Consider the following 21,133-nt stretch of genomic DNA (forward strand, 5'->3'; position numbering starts at 1 on the left):
CCCCCAGTTTAGCACCTTCACCCGAGGACCACTCTTGTCCTTCTCCACGAGTATCTTTAAACTTAACGGCTTGGATTCTCCGGTCGCTGACCCCGAAATCGCGTACGGCGATCAGCCGGAGACTCACAGCCCCGACCAACTGGGAGGCAGCGCTGCTTTCGCGATGCTCCGCCCCCTCCAAAGCAGCGTACCCTCAGGACATTGCCTGAGGCCCCCCCCCCCCCCGATGCTCCGCCCCCGACCGGCCGAGTCCCCGACGGCATCAGTCGGGTGTGGTTTCACCCGTCGGGAACGCGGTGTTGCGGCTGCGGACTCAGTCCAGCGTCGCCACAGTTGGGGGCGGGCCGATCCGCGGGCAGTGTTGGGGGGGTAGATCCGCGAGCCGGCCAAAGAGGGGAACTATTTCACAGGCCGGGTGTACGAGCAGCCGCCGCGATGTAGCACGGCACTGCCGCTGCAGGCCCCCGCCGTGCGCATGCGTGGACACGGACCCGCCAATTCTCCGGGTTGTATCAGCAGCTCGGGCCGGCATTCCAGCCCCCAGCCAAACAGCTCGGGCCGGCATTCCAGCCCCCAGCCAAACAGCTCGGGCCGGCATTCCAGCCCCCAGCCAAACAGCTCGGGCCGGCATTCCAGCCCCCAGCCAAACAGCTCGGGCCGGCATTCCAGCCCCCAGCCAAACAGCTCGGGCCGGCATTCCAGCCCCCAGCCAAACAGAGCATCGGTGCCCATTTTACGCTTTTTGTTCTGTCAGAAAATGCCACCGCTCCCACGCCGGCGTGTGGGGACATAGCCTCAAAACCGGAGAGTCCAGCCCAAGGAATTATGGGCACTATTCCCAAAATGCTCCCTACTAAAACTTCGACCACTTGGCCGGGCTCATTCCCCAATACCATGTCCAGTACAGCCTGTTCCCTAGTTGGACTGTCTACATATTGTTTCAAGAAACCCTCCTGGATGCTCCTTACAAACTCTGCCCCGTCCCAGTCTCTAGCACTGAGTGAGTCCCAGTCAATATTGGGAAAGTTAAAATCACCCACCACAACAACCCTGTTACTTTTACACCTACCCAAAATCTGTCAACCTATTTGCTCCTCTATCTCTTGCTGGCTGTTGGGAGGCCTGTAGTAAACCCCCAACATTGTGACTACACCCTTCATATTCCTGATCTCTACCCATATTTCCTCGCTGTATGAGCCCTCCGAGGTGTCCTCCTGCAGCACAGCTGTGATATTCTCCTTAACCAGTAGTGCAACTCCTCCACCCCTTTTACATCCCCCTCTATCCCACCTGAAACTTCTAAATCCTGGAACGTTTAGCTGCCATTCCTGTCCCTCCCTCAACCAGGTCTCTGTAATGGCAACAAGATCATAGTTCCAAGTACTAATCCAAGCTCTAAGTTCATCTGCCTTACCGGTTATACTTCTCACATTGAAACAAATGCACTTCAGGCCACGAGTCCCGCTGTTTTCAGCAACCTCTCCCTGCCTGCTCTTCCTCTGAGTCTTACTGGCCCTATTCTCTAGTCCCCCCTCAGTTATTTCACCATCTGACCTATTGCTCCCGTTCCCACCCCCCTGGCACACTAGTCTAAACCCTCCCGAGTGACACTAGCAAATCTCCCAGCCAGGATATTGGTCACCCTCCAGTTTAGATGCAACCCGTCCTTCTTGTATAGGTCCCACCTGCCCCGGAAGAGATCGCAATGATCCAGGTATCTGAAACCCTCCCTCCTACACCAGCAGTTTAGCCACATGTTTAGCTGCTCTATCTTCCTATTTCTAGCCTCACTGGCACGTGGCACAACGAGTAATCCCGAGATTACAACCCTAGAGGTCCTGCTTTTTAGCTTATTACCCAACTTCCCAAACTCGTTCTGCAGGACCTCGTCACTCTTCCTGCCTATGTCGTTAGTACCTATGTGTACCATGACCTTTGGCTGTCAACCCTCCCCCTTCAGAATGACGGTGCCGTTCAGAGACATCCTGGACCCTGGCAATAGGGAGGCAACATACCATCCTGGAGTCTCTTTCACGTCCACAGAAGCGCCTATCTGTGCCGCTGACTATAGAGTTCCCTATTAATATTGCTCGTCTGCCCTTTGATGCTCCCTGCTAACAACAGAGCCAGCCGTGGTGCCACTGCTCTGGCTGCTGCTGTTGCTTTCTCCTGATTGGCCATTCCCCCCCCTACAGTATCCAAAACGATATACCTGTTAGAGAGGGGGACAGCCACAGGGGATTCCTGCACTGACTACCTGCCCCTTCTAGAGGTCTCCCATCTATCTGCCTGCACCTCGTGAGTGATCACATCTCTAGAATCCCTGTCTATAACACTTTCCGCACCTGCATCCTCCTAAATGCATCCAACTGCTGCTCCAACTGATCCATGCGGTCTATGAGGAGCAATTGGGTGCACGTCCTGCAGATGTAGTTGTCCGGAAGGCTTGAAGTATCACCGATTTCCCACATCCCACAGGTGAAGCACTTTACCCCTCTGATGGACATTCCTCATTAATTACTCATTAATTAATAAACTAATTAATTAATTTTGAAATTCTTATTAAATTATGTTACAATTAACTATATGGTCCCTGGTGCTAGATGTCTATTATAAATATTAAATGCTAAATACATTAATCTCGGTCATGCAAGTTCAGGTCCCAATCTCGCCTGTAACTGAAAAAACATGGCCGCAAAACGCCCCGTGCCAAATTTTATACCTTACCCGGGATTAGTCCCGGCCCTCTGATTTAGTTATTCCCCTACTTAGTCAATTAATTTTTTTTTCAAATTTAGTGCAGATTCCTTACCAGCCAATCAGGCCACAGCTTTCCTGTAATGTTACTTTTCAGTTTTTTCCTTTCAGTGAAATCCCCAAGGTATGTTATTTATACTCACAGCTCCGATATTCCGCCTCTCCAAGTCCGCTCCCTGGAGACTAGGCCGTGAATCCCCGAGGTAAGTTATTTTACTCACAGCTCTAATATTCCGCCTCTCCAAGTGCGCTCCTTGGAGACTAGGCCGTGAATCCCCGAGGTAAGTTATTTATACTCACAGCTCCAATATTCAGCCTCTCCAAGTGTGCTCCCTGGAGACTAGGCCGTGAATCCCCAAGGTAAGTTATTTTACTCACAGCTCTGATATTCCGCCTCTCCGAGTCCGCACCCTAGAGACTAGGCCGTGAATCCCCGAGGTAAGTTATTTTACTCACAGCTCTAATATTCCGCCTCTCCAAATGCGCTCCTTGGAGACTAGGCCGTGAATCCCCGAGGTAAGTTATTTATACTCACAGCTCTAATATTCCGCCTCTCCAAATGCGCTCCCTGGAGACTAGGCCGTGAATCCCCAAGGTAAGTTATTTTACTCACAGCTCAGATATTCCGCCTCTCCGAGTCCGCTCCCTGGAGACTAGGCCGTGAATCCCCGAGGTAAATTATTTTACTCACAGCTCTGATATTCCGCCTCTCCGAGTCCGCCCCCTGGAGACTAGGCCGTGAATCCCCGAGGTAAGTTATTTTACTCACAGCTCTGATATTCAGCCTCTCCGAGTCCGCTCCCTGGAGACAGCATTTTGAAGATTTGCAAAATGCTGATCCCGCCGACAATGAGTGGGATTCAGATTGCGACATCTTGCGGGATCGTGTTAGATCTCGAGAGGCGTGGCATGCTGGGTAGATCCAGGAAGAGGGATCTCCCTGCATCTACCGGCTGCGCCGTGCTGCCTTTCCGGCGCAACCCGGCTAGGAGATCGCGCCCAATATTTTCTCTGAGAGCAAGTTATGCAGAATTAAAGATCTGTAATCCCCCAGTGTTCCAGCAGGTCCCTTTTTGAGTGTCGTTGTTTCTCTTCCCACACCGGCTGCTGCACAAAACAGACTTTTATCTGTTCCCATGGCGAGGTTTTTCCTGGAACAGGTCCCCAGGCTGTTGCCAGAGGCTTATAGCTTGAGGGGCACCACTTTGCATCGAGCCTGGCTGCCAGGCGTCTCTCACACTCTTACCACCTGCCACTGGCATGTCTGGAAGGATTTTCCAGGTTACGATTGCAGCTTCCTCAGCCATCAGGTCCTGGGGTGAGTCTCAAACTCGGAGCTTCTGGACTCAGAGGCCGAGATACTACCCACTGCACCACAAGATTCCCTGTCTGAATGCTCACGGATAATTAATCAATCAATGCCATGGATCGATGTAAAGTCACAGTAAATAACAAACAGATTTATTACCTGAATACTGCGCCAATTCTTTTAGTTTCTCTTCATTTATATCTGTAGCAATTACCCGGGCACCTTCTCTTCCGAATGCCTCAAAGTTAAAGAGAGAACAAACACAAAGGTCATTTTGATGTGAGTTTTACAGGTTAGTTTATATTCTATCTAAGGCTGTTCTAAAATCAAAAGCAATTTAAAAAAGTCTGGATATGACTTCTAAAGATAGGATTTGATCCGTGTGCCTTGGGTGTTATTTAATGGACATCATCAGTCACAACATTGGTATTAAAACCGGAAATCAGCGGGACCACTTCCCACATTGTACACGCTGGAAGTGAAAACTTACAATTGCACATGCCCTCCCGATGCCCTGTGCTGCTGCTGACAGAATGATCACTTTTCCATCAAGTCGGCCCATCTCACTGGCTAAAAAAAACAAGACATTATATCACAGCAAAACTTTCCTTCTTGTCAATACAAGTGCATTCTGTCGAAAGTGAATGCTTGGGGCAAAATCTAATGGCCGCACTGTGCCCGACTCGGGCCGCGATCGGTAAATCTCGCAGAGGCCTCTCACAAGATTTACCCAGCTCGCTACACCTCGCGAGATCCAACAGAATCTCACGAGGCGTCACGATCTAGATCCCTCCCACAATGGGCGGGGTCTAAATTTGTATATTTAAGTGTGCAATTAGGCACACTTGAATATGCACTCGCCAGATCGAACCCGCGCCCGGGATCGAATTCTTCGCCGAGGAGACTCCAGCCGTGCGTCGCTAAACACTGGTCCCCACCCTAGGCATAACGGCACTTGGGCAGGGGTCTCCAGGGCGATCGGAGGCCCCCAGGTGGTCGGCCTCTGGGCTGGGTGGCACCTTGGCACTGCTGATGCCACCTGCACACCTTGGCACTGCCAATGTGACCCTGCCAGTGTTCCCCGGTGGCACTGCCAGGGTGCCAGGTGGCATTTTTCCTGCGCCGGACATCAGGCCCGGGAGTGCCCTGTCCAATCTGAGCTGGGGTGTAGGGACAGATAAGCTGGGACGCTGGGGGACCGGGAGATTGGGGCACCATTTAAAAACGGCTCCCCGATTTCATCCTGCACCAGTGAGCAGAGATCCTTCGTGTAGGAAATGAAGGGAAGTGCGGCCTTGGCGGGGCCCCCAAAAATAAGAGAGGCCCATTGGATAGGCGATTCTCCACATACAAACATCGGGAAACACCCACTCAATATTCCCACAATGGGATTGTTTTTTTGTGTGTTAAATCGCATCCCTGGTCTTTGACCAAAGCATAACCGTTTTAAAATCGTACATTTTGATTAAGTTTTTGCACTTACACTCCTATCATTTTGTGTGAAGAAATTATTTCTTAAGTTTGTTTTCAGTTTTTTTGTTCATGTTTTACTCCATGTCTCTTTTCACTAAACTCTGGTTAGTACTGAACACCTCGCTGGGATTCGTTCCCATTCTACCAAAGTGCTTCTATCCTTTCCTTTGAAACGAGGATGGCCACCTGACCTATCAACTTAATTGCTCTTCACTATTTACCCTCCAAAGCCAGGATGTTTCCACACTGATATGGTGCCAGCACTGTACATACTTAAAAAAGAACTTGCTTTAATGTAGCACCTCGCACAACATCAGGATGTTTGGCAGCTCTTTACAGTCAGTGAAACGCAGTCATTGTAATGGAATAAACTACTCAAGGAGGTGGCCCAGTCCTTTCTACAAACACCATTTCCGAGGACAACAACATTTATTTGGTTTCACACAATAAACTGCCCCAAGGTGCTTCATAGAGGTATTATAAAAGAAAATGGGACACCAAGCTACAAAAAGAGATAGAAGGACAGGTGACCCCTACATTCAGAATTGCCCCACAAGATGTTGCTTCTCTTGGCCATCATAAGAGAGAGCAAATAGCCTCTCTCGGGAATACAAACTTCAAAGCTACACAACATGTACAAGCTCGGTCAAAGTGGTCGGATTTAAGCAGCATCTTAAAGGTGGAACGGGAGGTCGAGAGGCGCGGAGGTTTAGGGAAGGAATTCCAGAGGTGGAGCCCGGCAGCTGAAGACATGGCCAGTAATTAAAACCAGGGATGCTCAAGAGGCCAGAACTAAAGAAGTGTAGATACGTTGGAGGGTTGGAGGGCTGGAGAAGACAGAGATGGGGAGAGGCAAGGCCATGGAGGGACCTGAAAACAAGGACGAGAATTTTTAAATTGAGGTCTTGCTTAACCAGGAGCCAGAGTTGGACAGGGGGCAGAGGGGAGTTGGGCAGGGGGCAGAGGGGAGTTGGACAGGGGGCAGAGGGGAGTTGGACAGAGGGGAGTTGGGCAGGGGGCAGAGGGGAGTTGGGCAGGGGGCAGAGGGGAGTTGGACGGGGGGCAGAGGGGAGTTGGGCAGAGGGGAGTTGGGCAGGGGCAGAGGGGAGTTGGGCAGGGGGCAGAGGGGAGTTGGAGAGGGGGCAGAGGGGAGTTGGACAGGGGGCAGAGGGGAGTTGGGCAGAGGGCAGAGGGGAGTTGGGCAGAGGGGAGTTGGGCAGGGGGCAGAGGGGAGTTGGAGAGGGGGCAGAGGGGAGTTGGACAGAGGGGAGTTGGGCAGGGGGCAGAGGGGAGTTGGGCAGAGGCACGTTTTGGTCTTTGCCTCCCTGGTGGCCCGGAGGTGGATTCTGCTGGGATGGAGGGACTCGAAGCCCCCGAAGACGGGGTTTGGGTTAGCGATATGGCGGGGTTTCTCAGGCTGGAGAAAATCAAATTCACCTGAAGAGGTTTGTTACAGGGGCTCGTTTGGAGACGGCAGCCATTCATCGTTCTTCAAGGAAAACTAGTTCGTCAGCAAGGGGGGGCATGTAAGTGACGAATAAAGGTAGGAAAACCAATGAAGGGAGAACCGTGACATGGACCATGATAGTTAGGGTCTATGCTTTGGGGGGGGGGGGGGGGGGGGGGGGGGGGGGAGGTGAGTATGTTTCAGAACATAGAACAGTACAACACAGCACAGACCCTTCGGCCCATGATGTTGTGCTGACTATTTATCCTAATCTAAGATCAACCTAACCTACACCCCTTCAATTTACTGCTGCCCATGTGTCTGTCTAAGAGTCGCTTAAATGTCCCTAATGACTCTGACTCCACCACCTCTGCTGGCAGTGCATTCCACACACCCACCACTCTCTGTGTAAAGAACCTCTGACATCTCCCACCTTAAAATTATGTCCCCTCGTGACAGCCATTCCCACCCTGGGGAAAAGTCTCTGGCTGTCCACTCTATCCATGCTTCTCATCACCTCTTGGAATCATATCGCCGTTCCTTCACTGTTATAGAACCCAGAGATTCCATAGAATCCTACATTGCAGAAGGCGGCTATTCAGCTCATTGAATCTGCACCAACCCCCCAAAAGGGTACTGTACCTCTGCCCACTCCCCTGCCCTATCCCTGTAACCCTGCACGTTGAACATGGCCAATCCACCTAACCTGCACATCATTATTGTGGGTCTTTTTGTATTTGTTGGATCTTTCTGTTTAAAAGCGTTAAAGTCATAAATGCCTCAATAAAATATTTTCTAATAAAAAACACAGTACACTCGGTTTGTGATGTGCCTTTTTAAAAAACATTTAAAACCAGGAGGTCTACTTTTTAATCCAAATATGTTAATTTTTGCTGATATTTCTCTATCTAGGTTTTCTAGTCATTTCCCAGTTACCAATGTCAACTCGTTCACCTGTTCAGTGCTGTTCACAACACTTTGCAATATTTATATAATCAGCAAAATGTTAGAGTCTCTTTTGCATAGCTCAGGGCTAAGGCTGGGTTACTGCACAATTCCAAAGATGCTGATTTTAAATTAAAGTTTATCTTTTATGCAAGAGAGAGCTCCACCAAAACCTGGATTTAGTTGTGTTCTTAGGTACATTTTAACATAGTCATGAATTATATTTTAGGATGAGTGTATATGTGAGAAATGTTTATAATTAATATTTTCCGTACAGTTAACTTTTCTTTTTGAAGCTGGAAGCTACAATTAGCATTCTACCTGGAACTAGGAAAACAGGAATATGGGAGGTCATAATAAGCTTGAATTTGTTCCATGATTCAATTGGATCATGGCTGATCTGTATTTGACCTCCATCCACCTGCCTTGTTTCTGTAGACCTCAATACCGTACCTAATGAAAATATATCACGCTCAGTTTTAACATTTTAAATTGATCTCAGCCTCGGAATGTTTGGGACGACAGAGTTCCACATTTCCACTACCTTTCTGTGCTGTAGCCATCTGAGATGCCCACCTGCAAAGGACCATGGGAATTATGGCCAACCCAGGACTCAGACAGAGACAGAGCTTCTGTGTATTTGAAACACAGGTAGCTAGACCTGATCAAAACCCCGCTCGTTTACATTTTAATGGCCCATTTTCCCAGGACAAGAGAACTCCAATCGAAAAACCAATACAGCCACAGACTGATCGGCGCCACTCCCTTTACACAGAGAGCCCAACTACCAAGGTCAATGACCGCTAAGGACCCGCCCAGCTACCAAGGCACCGCCCCTTTATTGGCTGAAATCCAAGGCAGTGATCAGAGCCCTGTCGAACTATTGGGTCAAAGATCAAGGACCGCCTCAAAGAGCGCGAAATCCCAGGGGGATAAAAGGGGACACAGCCATGTGTTCTGCCTCTTTTGGACCCGGCCTGTGCCAGCCAACTGTAGCAGGAACAGCCAGCCAAGTTCAAGACCAACGATCGCTACATGACAGATGAGCCCAGCAGAGACAGAGCCACTTTCTTCGAACCAGCCAAGTGAAATCCAGATAAAGGCCTTCTCCATTTGCACAGTGCCGGTTGCCCTGAAGTTAAGTATAGGTTATTGTAGCTGATAGGTGTAGTTTAACTCGTAGTAGATATTGTGTTTGCATGTCGAGGTAACTTTTGTGTTTGTAAATAAACCACCTTTTGAACTAACTAACTGGTTGTGTGGTCATTTGATCGATATAAGGGAAGGCTTGTAGTTCACCGAGATAAATAGAAATACCCACAGTATTGGCGACGCTGTTGGGACATAACATCATATCATAAAGTGCAACATTATTGGCGGGACTTTTTGTCACTCCGAAAGAACCCACAAACTTTGAAATCCAATTGCGTGAAAGAGAAAGAACCACAAGTGCAAGCCCATATCGACCAAATCCCCGAATTTCAGAAGTGTGTACTAACCTGCATGCGCACCTAACAGGGAAAGTAAGGTAAACTCGCTAGCATTGTGTAAAACTATCGGGAGTATTGTGAACCAGAAAATAGCTTAGGCCATATCCGCTGTTCAAATCGCCGCCTTCGTCCCCTGTTCCAAATTAAAGGTAGGAAAAGAGAAGTTAACAGTAGAGCAAGAGATATTAGAAGCAATGGCCACTAAAGCGTTGGAACGTTTTTTTTTTAAATTTGGAGTACCCAATTCATTTTTTCCAATTAAGGGGCAATTTAGCGTGGCCAATCCACCCACCCTGCACATCTTTGGGTTGTGGAGGCGAAACCCACGCAAACACGGGGAGAATGTGCAAACTCCACACGGACAGTGACCCAGAGCCGGGATTCGAACCTGGGACCTCGGCGCCGTGAGGCAGCAGTGCTAACCACTGTGCCACCGTGCTACCCGGCGTTGGAACGTTTAATGAACCCACAGGAACCCGAGGTCGCAGCGACCAACAGAGCAGAGCAATGCCCCATATGGGAGGAAGAGTTGAGGAAGTATTTAAACTGTAGGAAAGGTCCGAAAGCCGATGGCAATAGTGTCCTGTTTGGCACAGTTGCGAGGCACAGAGGAGGCCGTGAAGACGCTCCGTAGGCAGCTAGTTGAGAAGGAAGAGAAGAACGAGGGAAACAGTAACGAAAGCGAAAAGATAATCGAGCAACCTCGGGAATAGTTATCGGCTAAGGATAAGGAGATGGCTGATGCCAAACGGGCACACCAATCTTGTTTAGTTCACCTTAGCAGCTTTCAGACCCAGTACGATAAAGCCGACCAAGATACACAGCGCGCAGTCCTGGTAAGAGAAGAGACAGAACAGCAGGTAGCACAGTTAACGAGTCAACGCGCGGATTTAAAAGCAGCTTTGCGAGCGCTCCACATCTCCACGAAAGAACAGAGACAGAGTACAGTAGACCACGCAAAATGCCGACAACAGATAGAGAAGTTACAGTCACTGCTTTCAGTGCAGAATGGCTTCAGGTACACTTTCGGGCAGGGTTTAGAGTAGGAAGATGCTCCCGATTGGCAAGAATTAAACAAAAGTGCCCAAATATATGTAGAGGACATGGGAAATCAATATCGAACCCCCCACGCCCCGAAAAGAAAAGCACCCGCAGCACCGACTGCACAGGCAGCACACACCCCCACTCACAATTCCACCCCCATGAATCCGGTCACCACACAACGCAAGTCATCGGATCAGGAGGAGCCTGATATCGTTTACACCACCCCACTATCCACAACCCAATTAAGAGAAGCTTGCACGAAAGTGAGTCCATTCCAGCCCACCGCAGACCCGCACAGCTTCTTTGAGGAGGTGCGCCAACAAAACGTTATGTACGGCCGAGACGAGAGAGAGGAAGTCAAGTTCATTGTTCTGAGCTTTGCCCGAACCCCAAAATGTAGCAGGAGGAACCCGACAGGAAATGAAAACAGCCGAATTAGATGCCATCGGGTATAACAAAGGAGATCCAGTCGAGGGTTTAAATCACTGCAGGCAAAAGAAGGGAGAGCACCCGACCGCATTTGCAGGCCGCCTTTCGATTCATTTCATGGCCGTCTACGGACAATTGAACCGCGCACACCTAAATGAGGAGGGCACCACTAAATGGTCCCGCACCTTAGACTCGCATGCCACAGAGGCAGGTCAAAAGGCTTGTGTAAATTAATACCCCGCAGACCACACACACAATGAAGTGTGGGTATTAAAATGACTTTCCAGAGCATGGGAACAATCCCTACACCGACAGACAGATCAGGACTGGATAGAAGCAAAGATGCACCCAGTTAGGACTAGCCAGGACCCAGCATGGATAAACGAGGGTCGACACGAGGAACAGCGCCCCAGAGCACAGGCACCACGGGGTTGCTACAATTGTGGACACATGGGACATTACGCCCGCGAATGCCAACAAAACCCCCCGAATCAGCACCGATACTAACAACCAAACCCCCCCAACTAGGAACAACGTTAGGCCCATGCATACTGTTAGTGCCTGTTCAGGCGATTTAGCAGTCAATTCCACAGATTGACAGTGTTCAGACTCCCCAACTTGGGTCTGCGACACACTCTGGGACAAACCAGGTAGACCAGTAGTCACAGGCACAGTCCGGGGACATCCAGTCGAATTCCTTTGGGACACAGGACGATCCCGCACCATTTTAAACTCCTCCACCATGTTTCAATGTGATAAATGGCCCACCACAGACACCATCACCCTTAGTGGATTTACCGGCCACTTACAGCAAGGATACATCGCAGCTCCCGGACCCATTCAGATAGGGAACATTAGCACCAGCACCCCGTCGTTTTAGTCGACTTGCCCCAAACAACGGAGCGCATTCTAGGCATCGGTTTTATGAGCTCCCATAACCTTTCGTTTGACCCAGTCAACAAATGTGTCTGGCGAATGGCCAAAACAGCTAGAGCCCCCGCTAAGCTCACAGTAGGGGATTATGGAAACAGGATTTGCTCAGTAGGGGACTATTGGTTTAATCCACAAATAATTAGTGCAGACCAGATGATTAGAGAGGTCCTCATAAAACACAAAGCTTCGTTCGCACAACTCAAACACGATTGTGGGAAGATCCCAGGTACGGTCACAATTTCAGGTCCCGATCCAAAACCACGGAAGCAATACGGTTTCCCACAGCAAGCTGAGGGTGAGATATCAAAAGTTATTCATAGTTTATTAGACCAAGGAGTTATTCGGCCCGTAGCATCCACAAATAATGCCCCAATATGGCCCGTAAAAAAGCCCGATGGTTCATGGGGACTAACGATCGACTACCGAGAACTTAACAAGGTAACCCCTTTAACAGCCCCCACCGTTGCCACGAGTCCCGAGACCATGCTCAAGCAGGGAGTACAGGCAAAGTACTTCACAGTGCTGGACATCAGCAATGGCTTTTGGTCCATCCCGCTAGACAAGGCCTGTCAGTATAAGTTCGCGTTTACATTTCAAGGGCAGCAGTACATGTGGACTTGCCTCCCGCAAGGCTTCCATAACTCCCCCTCCATTTTCCGATAATTGGCCAACGGACTTTCTAAATTTTCCTGCCCCGAATGCCTTATACAGTATGTGGACGACTTACTCCTACAGACGGACACAAAAGAGGAGTGTGTACAGCTCCTTTCAGAATTACTTGGCCTCCTGCAATCCATCGGATGCAAAGTCAACCCCAAAAAGGCCCAGATTTTAAAGGAAAAGGTTCTTTATTTAGGCACCATCATCACCCACGGGAAGAGAGAAATTGAACAGAAATTAATCGAATCGATAGTTAAATTGCCCCTGCCCCAAAATGTCACCGCACTCTGGTCATTCCTAGGTTTGGTAGGATATTGCAGAAATCATATAGATGGTTTTGCCACTAAAGCAGCCCCACTCTCAGAATTCCTTAAAAAGAACGCCCCATGGGAATGGCTTCCGCAGCACACAGACGCCATCGATGATTTGAAACGCGCCCTAGGCACAGCCCCCGCTTTACAAGCTCCAAACCCAGACTCCCCTATGCCATCGAAGTGGCAACCACCGACCGAACCCTATCAGCAGTGCTTCTGCAAGAACGACACGATCACTTAGGACCCGTAGCCTATGTCTCAAGAGTATTAGACCCCGTAGAGCAATGATTGTCAGCCTGTGAACAGCACTTGCTTGCAGTCTTTTGGGCAGTACAGTACTTTGTGTGCATCACAGGCCTTAACACAGTCACAATCTTGACCGAGCACACGCCCACGCAAATATTACGAGATGGTAGATTAAAGGACGGTTCAGTCAGCCAAATCAGAGCAGCTCGTTGGACACTACTGTTACAAGGCAGGGACATTACGTTAAAACGCACCAAGACCCACACATTTCTGGCCGATAATCTCCAATATGCAGGGACCCCACATGAGCGGCAGATCATAGCAGACCAACATGGGCAGCACGGTAGCATTGTGGATAGCACAATTGCTTCACAGCTCCAGGGTCCCAGGTTCGATTCCGGCTTGGTCACTGTCTGTGCGGAGTCTGCACATCCTCCCCGTGTGTGCGTGGGTTTCCTCCGGGTGCTCCGGTTTCCTCCCACAGTCCAAAGATGTGCAGGTTAGGTGGATTGGCCATGATAAATTGCCCTTAGTGTCCAAAATTGCCATTAGTGTTGGGTGGTGTTACTGGGTTATGGGGATAGGGTGGAGGTGTTGACCTTGGGTAGGGTGCTCTTTCCAAGAGCCGGTGCAGACCCGATGGGCCGAATGGCCTCCTTCTGCACTGTAAATTCTATGATAAACACCACATAGGACCCTTTATCCCAAAGTCACTACACCCACGAGCAGGCAGTAAAACACAGAATTCCCAGGCCACAGGGAATGCTTTAAAAATTTATGTAGACGTTCTTCCACGATCAAAAATGTAGTCAGAATAACTGGTTGTGGAATTTACGTAGAAGACGCGCCGGGACACCCACTAGAAGAGATCTCTTTAAAATTGCCCGGTCACCTAGGTTCACAAGCAGCAGAACTCGCACCATAGCCTATGTAGTTCAGCACCCCAATTCTTTCCTAACCCCCGCAGGCATACACTCGGACAGCCTGTATGTGTGCAGCAGTTTAACAGAATTCCTACCCCTGTGGGAATCTCGAGGTTTTATATCAGCCGATGGAAAACCCCTACCCTCTGCCCCGTTGTTAAAACACATTCTTAGGACAGCCTCAGACCGCAGATATGGTATTATTAAAGTAAGGAGCCATCATCGCTCGTCCCCACCCGATAATGTAAAGGCAGACGCCTTAGCCAAGGCAGGATCGCGCCACGGTCACTTCTGGCAGCCACCGGAAAGCAAACCGATACACTCAGTCCAGGTTTCTCAGACCAATATTGAGGATCTATCCAGGCCCAAAAAGCAGACGACACCCTCAAACAGGTTTTAGACGGCACCTTCCCAGCCCCCTATGATAAATGGAAGGACGCACTGACTGTACAGGGCGGCATAGTTTTTAAAAATGGAATTTATATGGTCCCCACCCAGGACAGAAACCAGCTCATTTACCAGTTTCATGACGGACACGGACATCAGGGGATAGACAATACCATTGCCCATTTAAGACCTTTGTGTTGGTGGCCCAGTTTAAAAACCGATGTAACACATTATGCAGAGAATTGCCTTATCTGTGCTCAGAACAATCCTGAACTTTACTCAAAGAAAGGACAATTACATCACACCCGACCTGTGAATGGCCCTTGGACAAATTTGCAACTCGACTTCATTGGCCCCCTCCCCCCTTGCAGAAATGGTTTCAAGTACGTGCTGGTTGTAATTGACACCTTTACAAAATGGGTAGAAGCATTTCCCTCACGGATGAACACAGCAAAGGCCACCGCTAAGATTTTGACGCAACAGATATTCACACGCTGGGGTCACCCCCACAGCATTGAGTCAGACCAAGGTTCCCACTTCACTGGCAGAGTCATGCAAATGGTTTTAACGATTTTTGGAATCAGGCAAAAATTCCACATAGCGTATCACCCCCAATCCAGCGGCATTGTTGAGAGAATGAACCGCACTTTAAAAGCGACCATTAGGAAGATGGTGCAGCAGAATATCACCACAGTTCTCCCATTCGCCCTTGAAAAATGAAATGAAATGAAAATCGCTTATTGTCACAAGTAGGCTTCAATGAAGTTACTGTGAAAAGCCCCTAGTCGCCACATTCCGGCGCCTGTTCGGGGAGGCTGGAACGGGAATTGAACCATGCTGCTGGTCTGCCTTAGTCTGCTTTCAAAGCCAGCGATTTAGCCCTGTGCTAAACCAGCCCCTCATGTTTATTCGGAACACCGTTTCCAGTTCCACAGGTTTCACCCCCCACACTCTCATGACCGGACGACTCATGAAGGGAATTGAATATTTATTAGGTCTCGATTTGGCAAGCCCCACAGTAACCGCCCTCACCCACGAAAAAGCGGTCCAACAGGTCACAGACAATATTAAAGCAGCACAGCCCGCTGCAGCTGTCCGACTAGGCGCTAGAAGGAAGCAGAGTAAAGCCTGCTTTGACAAAACAGTTCACCCCGTAGAGTACACAGTCGGTCAGCAAGTAATGGTTTCCCTTTACAACCCCAGTTCTTTCCTCTCCCCCAAATTTGCAGGACCCTACTCCATTTCGGACAAAATGAGCCCCTCTGTGTACAAGATAACGTACTTGCAAAACTGGTTGGTTCCACATAAACCAACTCAGTCTATGGATCCCAATGTAGCCACTCCCACCACATCTCTCTGGCAATAGGAGACGATCACAACCCGCCCATCGACAACCTAGTCCGACCCCTACGCCAGCCCTCCCCCAGCCATGCCAGCACGTCCACGCCCACAGACCCGAGCTTGTCTCCGCCCACAGGTACAGGCTTCCACCTTGAACTTGACTCTGACGACAGCGAGAGCCTCCCCGAATTGATTACTATCCCTGAACGCGATCTCTCTGCCCCCAGTCACCCCAGCCCCCGGAACCACGACTTAGATATCTTTGACCCCCTATATGCCCTTCCCCAGTCACCGCCACAGCCACCGCCTGATGACAGTAACTTGCCCTCCACTCCCACCGCCCCTACGCCTCACGACAAACAAGCCCCTCTTTGGCACCGCGACAACTCTTGTAGACTGGTAAGACACGACGATTCAGATTATCCAACGGCCACGGCACAGAAACGGCAGACACAAGTCTGGCAACCGGGAGATGGTGATGATTCAGATACTGACTCTCGTTTCGGTAAAGCTTTCACAACGCTGTTTAGTACAGACCCCTGAGGTGTCCAGATGATGAGAAAGAGACACCACCGAAGTATTCAGGTGTCCTAATTTCTGATGGAGCCTGCGCGCCTTTTTCCTTCTTCTTTTCTTCCCAATACATGGTTTTAATTGATGTCAGCCTGACACCCAATTTCTCGATACAGTCATAATTACTCTTCTCACAGAGACACAGACGCAATTTACTGACCAATGGCCATTAAAGGCACAATTGTTGGATCTCACATGACTGCAAATTCTTTCCGCTCGTTAGATCACCCAGGTAGGGAGTAACGGCACTAATCCCCGCCCTACCTGAGGACCCCAAATGCATCCGGTCAGTTAAGTTCAGGTAGTGGAGCAACGGCACTGATCACCGCCCTACCCGGGGATTCCACCCATTCTTGCCCTGCCGCAGCCCACACACACCTCATGTTCCCGTCACTTCGAGTACTCTGGAATGGTTCCCTACACTCTACGCTGTCCTTGACAGGTCTTGGTTTCCCCTTCTCTGCTCTTTTATTGTGGTTTAAAGGATGCCCTTTGTCACGCTCTGTACACTCACCCCCTCTTTCTTTTACCTTCCACGACCCTTTGGTCGCTCCCCACCTGCTATTTACAAATATGACACACTTGGTTGCCACATATGCTGCTACACGCGAACTACCTTTGAACCCTGGGACGAAGAAACTTTATAAAAATTCGGCCAGTTAAGATGAGCCTCAACCACCACTGGTTGTAGTAAAGACTGGATGGAGAAATTGTCCGCCCACTCCCCACATCGACCACAAGCTGCGAGAATCTCTGCACTTAAAAATTGGTATTTCTTGTCTCTCAAAACATTATTTCAAAAATAAAATGAGGGAGTCACACATGGTGACGTTCATAATGGGTAATTGGAGTAAGGAGAGAAAGACAAATAAAACGAGATATTAACCGAAGATAATAACAGATACGATGCTTGCACCCCCAGGATCACACGGAACACGGAAGACAGAAAACAGGATGAAGCACGGACTGCTGACATGCGTTTTGATCATCGCTGGACTTCTGCAACTGCGCGCGCAGCGGACTATTTTAGCAGTGCTTTGTGATCTTACCCCATTTATTTAGATCTAACTCTGTTCCTTGGTCTGAATTTTCCCCACAATTGTGCGGCATAGTAGCACAGTGGTTAGCACTGTTGCTTCACAGCTCCAGGGTCCCATTCAATTCACGGCTTGGGACCCTGTCCGTGTCTACGTGGGTTTCCTCCGGGGGCTCCGGTTTCCTCCCAAAAGTCTCAAAAGACGGGCTGTTAGGTGAATTGGACATTCTGAATTCTCCCTCTGTGTACCCGAACAGGCACCGGTGGCGACTGGGGATTTTCACAGTAACTTCATTGCAGTGTAAGCCCACTTGTGACACTAATAAAAATTATTATTATATGTTGCTTGCGTTGGCAATCAAAGAGCTAATTCGCTCCCCTGGGAACACAAACTTTATAACTGTACAACTTGAATGACAAGATGGGAGAAATGGAAGAGGAGAAGAGAGATTGAGGATGAGAGCATGATGCATTATCAGAGTGAGAGCTTTTCTGTCAAGTGGAAGGGGAAAACTATGTGCTTTTTTTGTTAAGTTTTCCTCAGTTGAAGTCTCGCTGTAATTTCCGTGCTTGCTGTGAACCCATTGATAAAGACTTTCCAAAAGATTCTGAAGTGCAGGAGTTGCGGATAGTGATGAAGATTGTCAGAGAATACAACAGGATATAGATCGGCTGCAAAATTGGGCAGAGAAATGGCAGATGGAGTTTAATCCAGATAAATGCGAGGTGATGCATTTTGGTAGATCCAATTCAGGTGGGAGCTATAAAATAAATGGCAGAACCATCAGGAGCAGAGAGACACAGAGAGATCTGGGCTTGCAGGTCCACAGATCCTTAAAAGCGGCAGCACAGGTGGCAATGGGGGTAAAGAAAGCATATGGCATGCTTGTTTTTATAGGACGGGGTGGGCAGCACGGTAGCATTTTGGTTAGCACAATTGCTTCACAGCTCCAGGGTCCCAGGTTCGATTCCCGGCTTTGATCACTGTCTGTGCGGAGTCTGCACGTCCTCCCCGTGTGTGCGTGGGTTTCCTCCGGGGGCTCCGGTTTCCTCCCAGTCCAAAGATGTGCAGGTTAGGTGGATTGGCCGTGATAAATTGCCCTTAGTGACCAAGGTTAGGTGGGGTTACAGGGAAAGGGTGGAGGTGTGGGCTTGGGTGAGGTGCTCTTTCCAAGGGCCGGTGCCGACTCGATGGGCCAAATGGCCTCCTTCTGCACTGTAAATTCTGAGTATTTAATCACCTATCAGCACTCGCATTTTGACAGGATTCCTCATAATTTAAATGCTCCATTTTCTGTCTGCAGTCTGAGCTGACACTGGCACGTGAAATTTACATCAACAATTATGCAGACTGTGAACCGTTTTCCATATGGAAACACAAAGTAAGGAGATGGATTTTCCGGGATCTTTTTGTGAACAACAGCCATCCTGGGAAATCATGAGAACAATCCCGTGGCTGCTGGTGAAAGTTCAGCGTCAAGGTGAAAGTGACAAGGCGAATTCCCGGGATTTGCACATTTCCACCATCACTTCCTGGGTGCAACCCAGAGTCTGGTTTCATTATTAATGTCACTGCCTCTGCCCAACACTCTGATCCACGTCAGCTCAGCACTAACCCGGGGATAATAGTCATTAATATCAGGAAGAACATCAATAAATACTCTCTGGTTATTGAGCAGACTTTACAAATCAAACTGGCTGCACAGAGCATTCTGTTCCCTCCCTGCAGCCTGTTCCCTCCCTGCAGCCGCTTCCCTCCCTGCAGCCTGTTCCCTCCCTGCAGCCTGTTCCCTCCCTGCAGCCTGTTCCCTCCCTGCAACCTGTTCCCTCCCTGCAGCCTGTTCCCTCCCTGCAGCCTGTTCCCACCCTGCAGCCTGTTCCCACCCTGCAGTCTGTTCCCTCCCTGCAGCCTGTTCCCTCCCTGCAGCCTGTTCCCACCCTGCAGCCTCTTCTCTCCCTGTAGCCTGTTCCCACCCTGCAGCCTGTTCCCATCCTGCAGTCTGTTCCCTCCCTGCAGCCTGTTCCCTCCCTGCAGCCTGTTCTCTCCCTGCAGCCTGTTCCCTCCCTGCAGCCTGTTCCCACCCTGCAGCCTCTTCTCTCCCTGCAGCCTGTTCCCTCCCTGCAGCCTGTTCCCTCCCTGCAGCCTGTTCCCACCCTGCAGCCTGTTCCCATCCGGCAGCCTGTTCCCTCCCTGCAGCCTCTTCTCTCCCTGCAGCCTGTTCTCTCCCTGCAGCCTGTTCTCTCCCTGCAGCCTGTTCCCATCCTGCAGCCTGTTCTCTCCCTGCAGCCTGTTCCCTCCTTGCAGCCTGTTCCCTCCCTGCAGCCTGTTCCCTCCCTGCAGCCTCTTCTCTCCCTGCAGCCTGTTCTCTCCCTGCAGCCTGTTCTCTCCCTGCAGCCTGTTCCCATCCTGCAGCCTGTTCTCTCCCTGCAGCCTGTTCCCTCCCTGCAGCCTGTTCCCTCCCTGCAGCCTGCTACCTGCAGCCTGTTCCCTCCTTGCAGCCTGTTCTCTCCCTGCAGCCTGTTCCCTCCCTGCAGCCTCTTCTCTCCCTGCAGCCTGTTCTCTCCCTGCAGCCTGTTCTCTCCCTGCAGCCTGTTCCCATCCTGCAGCCTGTTCCCTCCCTGCAGCCTGTTCCCTCCCTGCAGCCTGTTCTCTCCCTGCAGCCTGTTCTCTCCCTGCAGCCTGTTCCCATCCTGCAGCCTGTTCCCTCCCTGCAGCCTCTTCTCTCCCTGCAGCCTGTTCTCTCCCTGCAGCCTGTTCTCTCCCTGCAGCCTGTTCCCATCCTGCAGCCTGTTCTCTCCCTGCAGCCTGTTCCCTCCCTGCAGCCTGTTCCCTCCCTGCAGCCTGCTACCTGCAGCCTGTTCCCTCCTTGCAGCCTGTTCTCTCCCTGCAGCCTGTTCCCTCCCTGCAGCCTCTTCTCTCCCTGCAGCCTGTTCTCTCCCTGCAGCCTGTTCTCTCCCTGCAGCCTGTTCTCTCCCTGCAGCCTGTTCCCATCCTGCAGCCTGTTCCCTCCCTGCAGCCTGTTCCCTCCCTGCAGCCTGTTCTCTCCCTGCAGTCTGTTCCCTCCCTGCAGCCTCTTCTCTCCCTGCAGCCTGTTCCCACCCTGCAGCCTGTTCCCTCCCTGCAGCCTGTTCTCTCCCTGCAGCCTGTTCCCTCCCTGCAGCCTGTTCTCTCCCTGCAGCCTGCTACCTGCAGCCTGTTCCCGGGTTCCCTATATTCTTACCGTGCAATCCGGCGCTAATCCAATTCCCACCTTCCCTCCGGGACAATGCAGTTTGCTCCCTGGTTTATTGAGGAAGCAGATTTAGAAACCCCACCAGTCTTTGCGCCCGCATCCGCTCCCAGAGTCTGCAATTCCCGGGAATATTCACCCTCCCAAACCCGGTCCCTGCAAAGCCCCGAGTCCCCCACCGTCCACCCGGGGAGAGTTGGGGGGGGAGGAAGGGGGGAAGAGGAGGGAGAGGAGGGGGGAAGGGAAGGGGGGGGGAGGGAAGGGGGGGGGAGGGAAGGGGGGGGGAGAGGAGGAGGGAAGGGGAGAGGAGGGGGGAAGGGGAGGGAGGGGAGGGGGAAGGGGAGGGAGGGGAGGGGAGGGAGGGGCGGGGGGGAAGAGGAGAGGTGGGGGAAGGGGAGGAGGGGATGGGGGGAGAGATGGAAGAGGGGGGGAAAGGAGGGGAGAAGAGGAGGGGGAGAGTAGGGGAGGTGGAGGGAGAGTAGGGGAAGAGGGGAGGGGGGAAGAGGAGGGAGGGGGGAAGAGGGAGGAGGGAAGAGGGGGAGAGATGGAAGAGGGGGGGAAAGGAGGGAGGGGGGAGTAGAGGGGGAAGAGTAAGG

At 50.8% G+C, this 21,133-nt stretch overlaps 1 protein-coding gene across 2 annotated transcripts in view; it reads right to left on the minus strand.

The window, feature by feature from the left end:
* The window catches only part of bdh2 (3-hydroxybutyrate dehydrogenase, type 2), a 161,751-nt gene extending 141,076 nt beyond the window's left edge, over nucleotides 1–20,675 (minus strand). For both annotated transcript variants that reach the window (XM_072495191.1, XM_072495190.1), the window contains exons 1-3: nucleotides 20,529–20,675; nucleotides 4,557–4,636; nucleotides 4,226–4,304 (exon numbers count right to left, since the gene is read on the minus strand). In XM_072495191.1, the coding sequence (XP_072351292.1) occupies nucleotides 4,226–4,304; nucleotides 4,557–4,628 (151 nt within the window). In that variant the 5' untranslated portion in view covers nucleotides 4,629–4,636; nucleotides 20,529–20,675. The remainder of the gene's footprint in view (nucleotides 1–4,225; nucleotides 4,305–4,556; nucleotides 4,637–20,528) is intronic.
* Between the last annotated feature and the right edge of the window lie 458 nt (nucleotides 20,676–21,133).

The sequence above is a fragment of the Scyliorhinus torazame genome, chromosome 3 (genome assembly GCF_047496885.1).
Source record: "Scyliorhinus torazame isolate Kashiwa2021f chromosome 3, sScyTor2.1, whole genome shotgun sequence".
In the NCBI taxonomy this organism is placed as follows: Eukaryota; Metazoa; Chordata; class Chondrichthyes; order Carcharhiniformes; family Scyliorhinidae; genus Scyliorhinus; species Scyliorhinus torazame.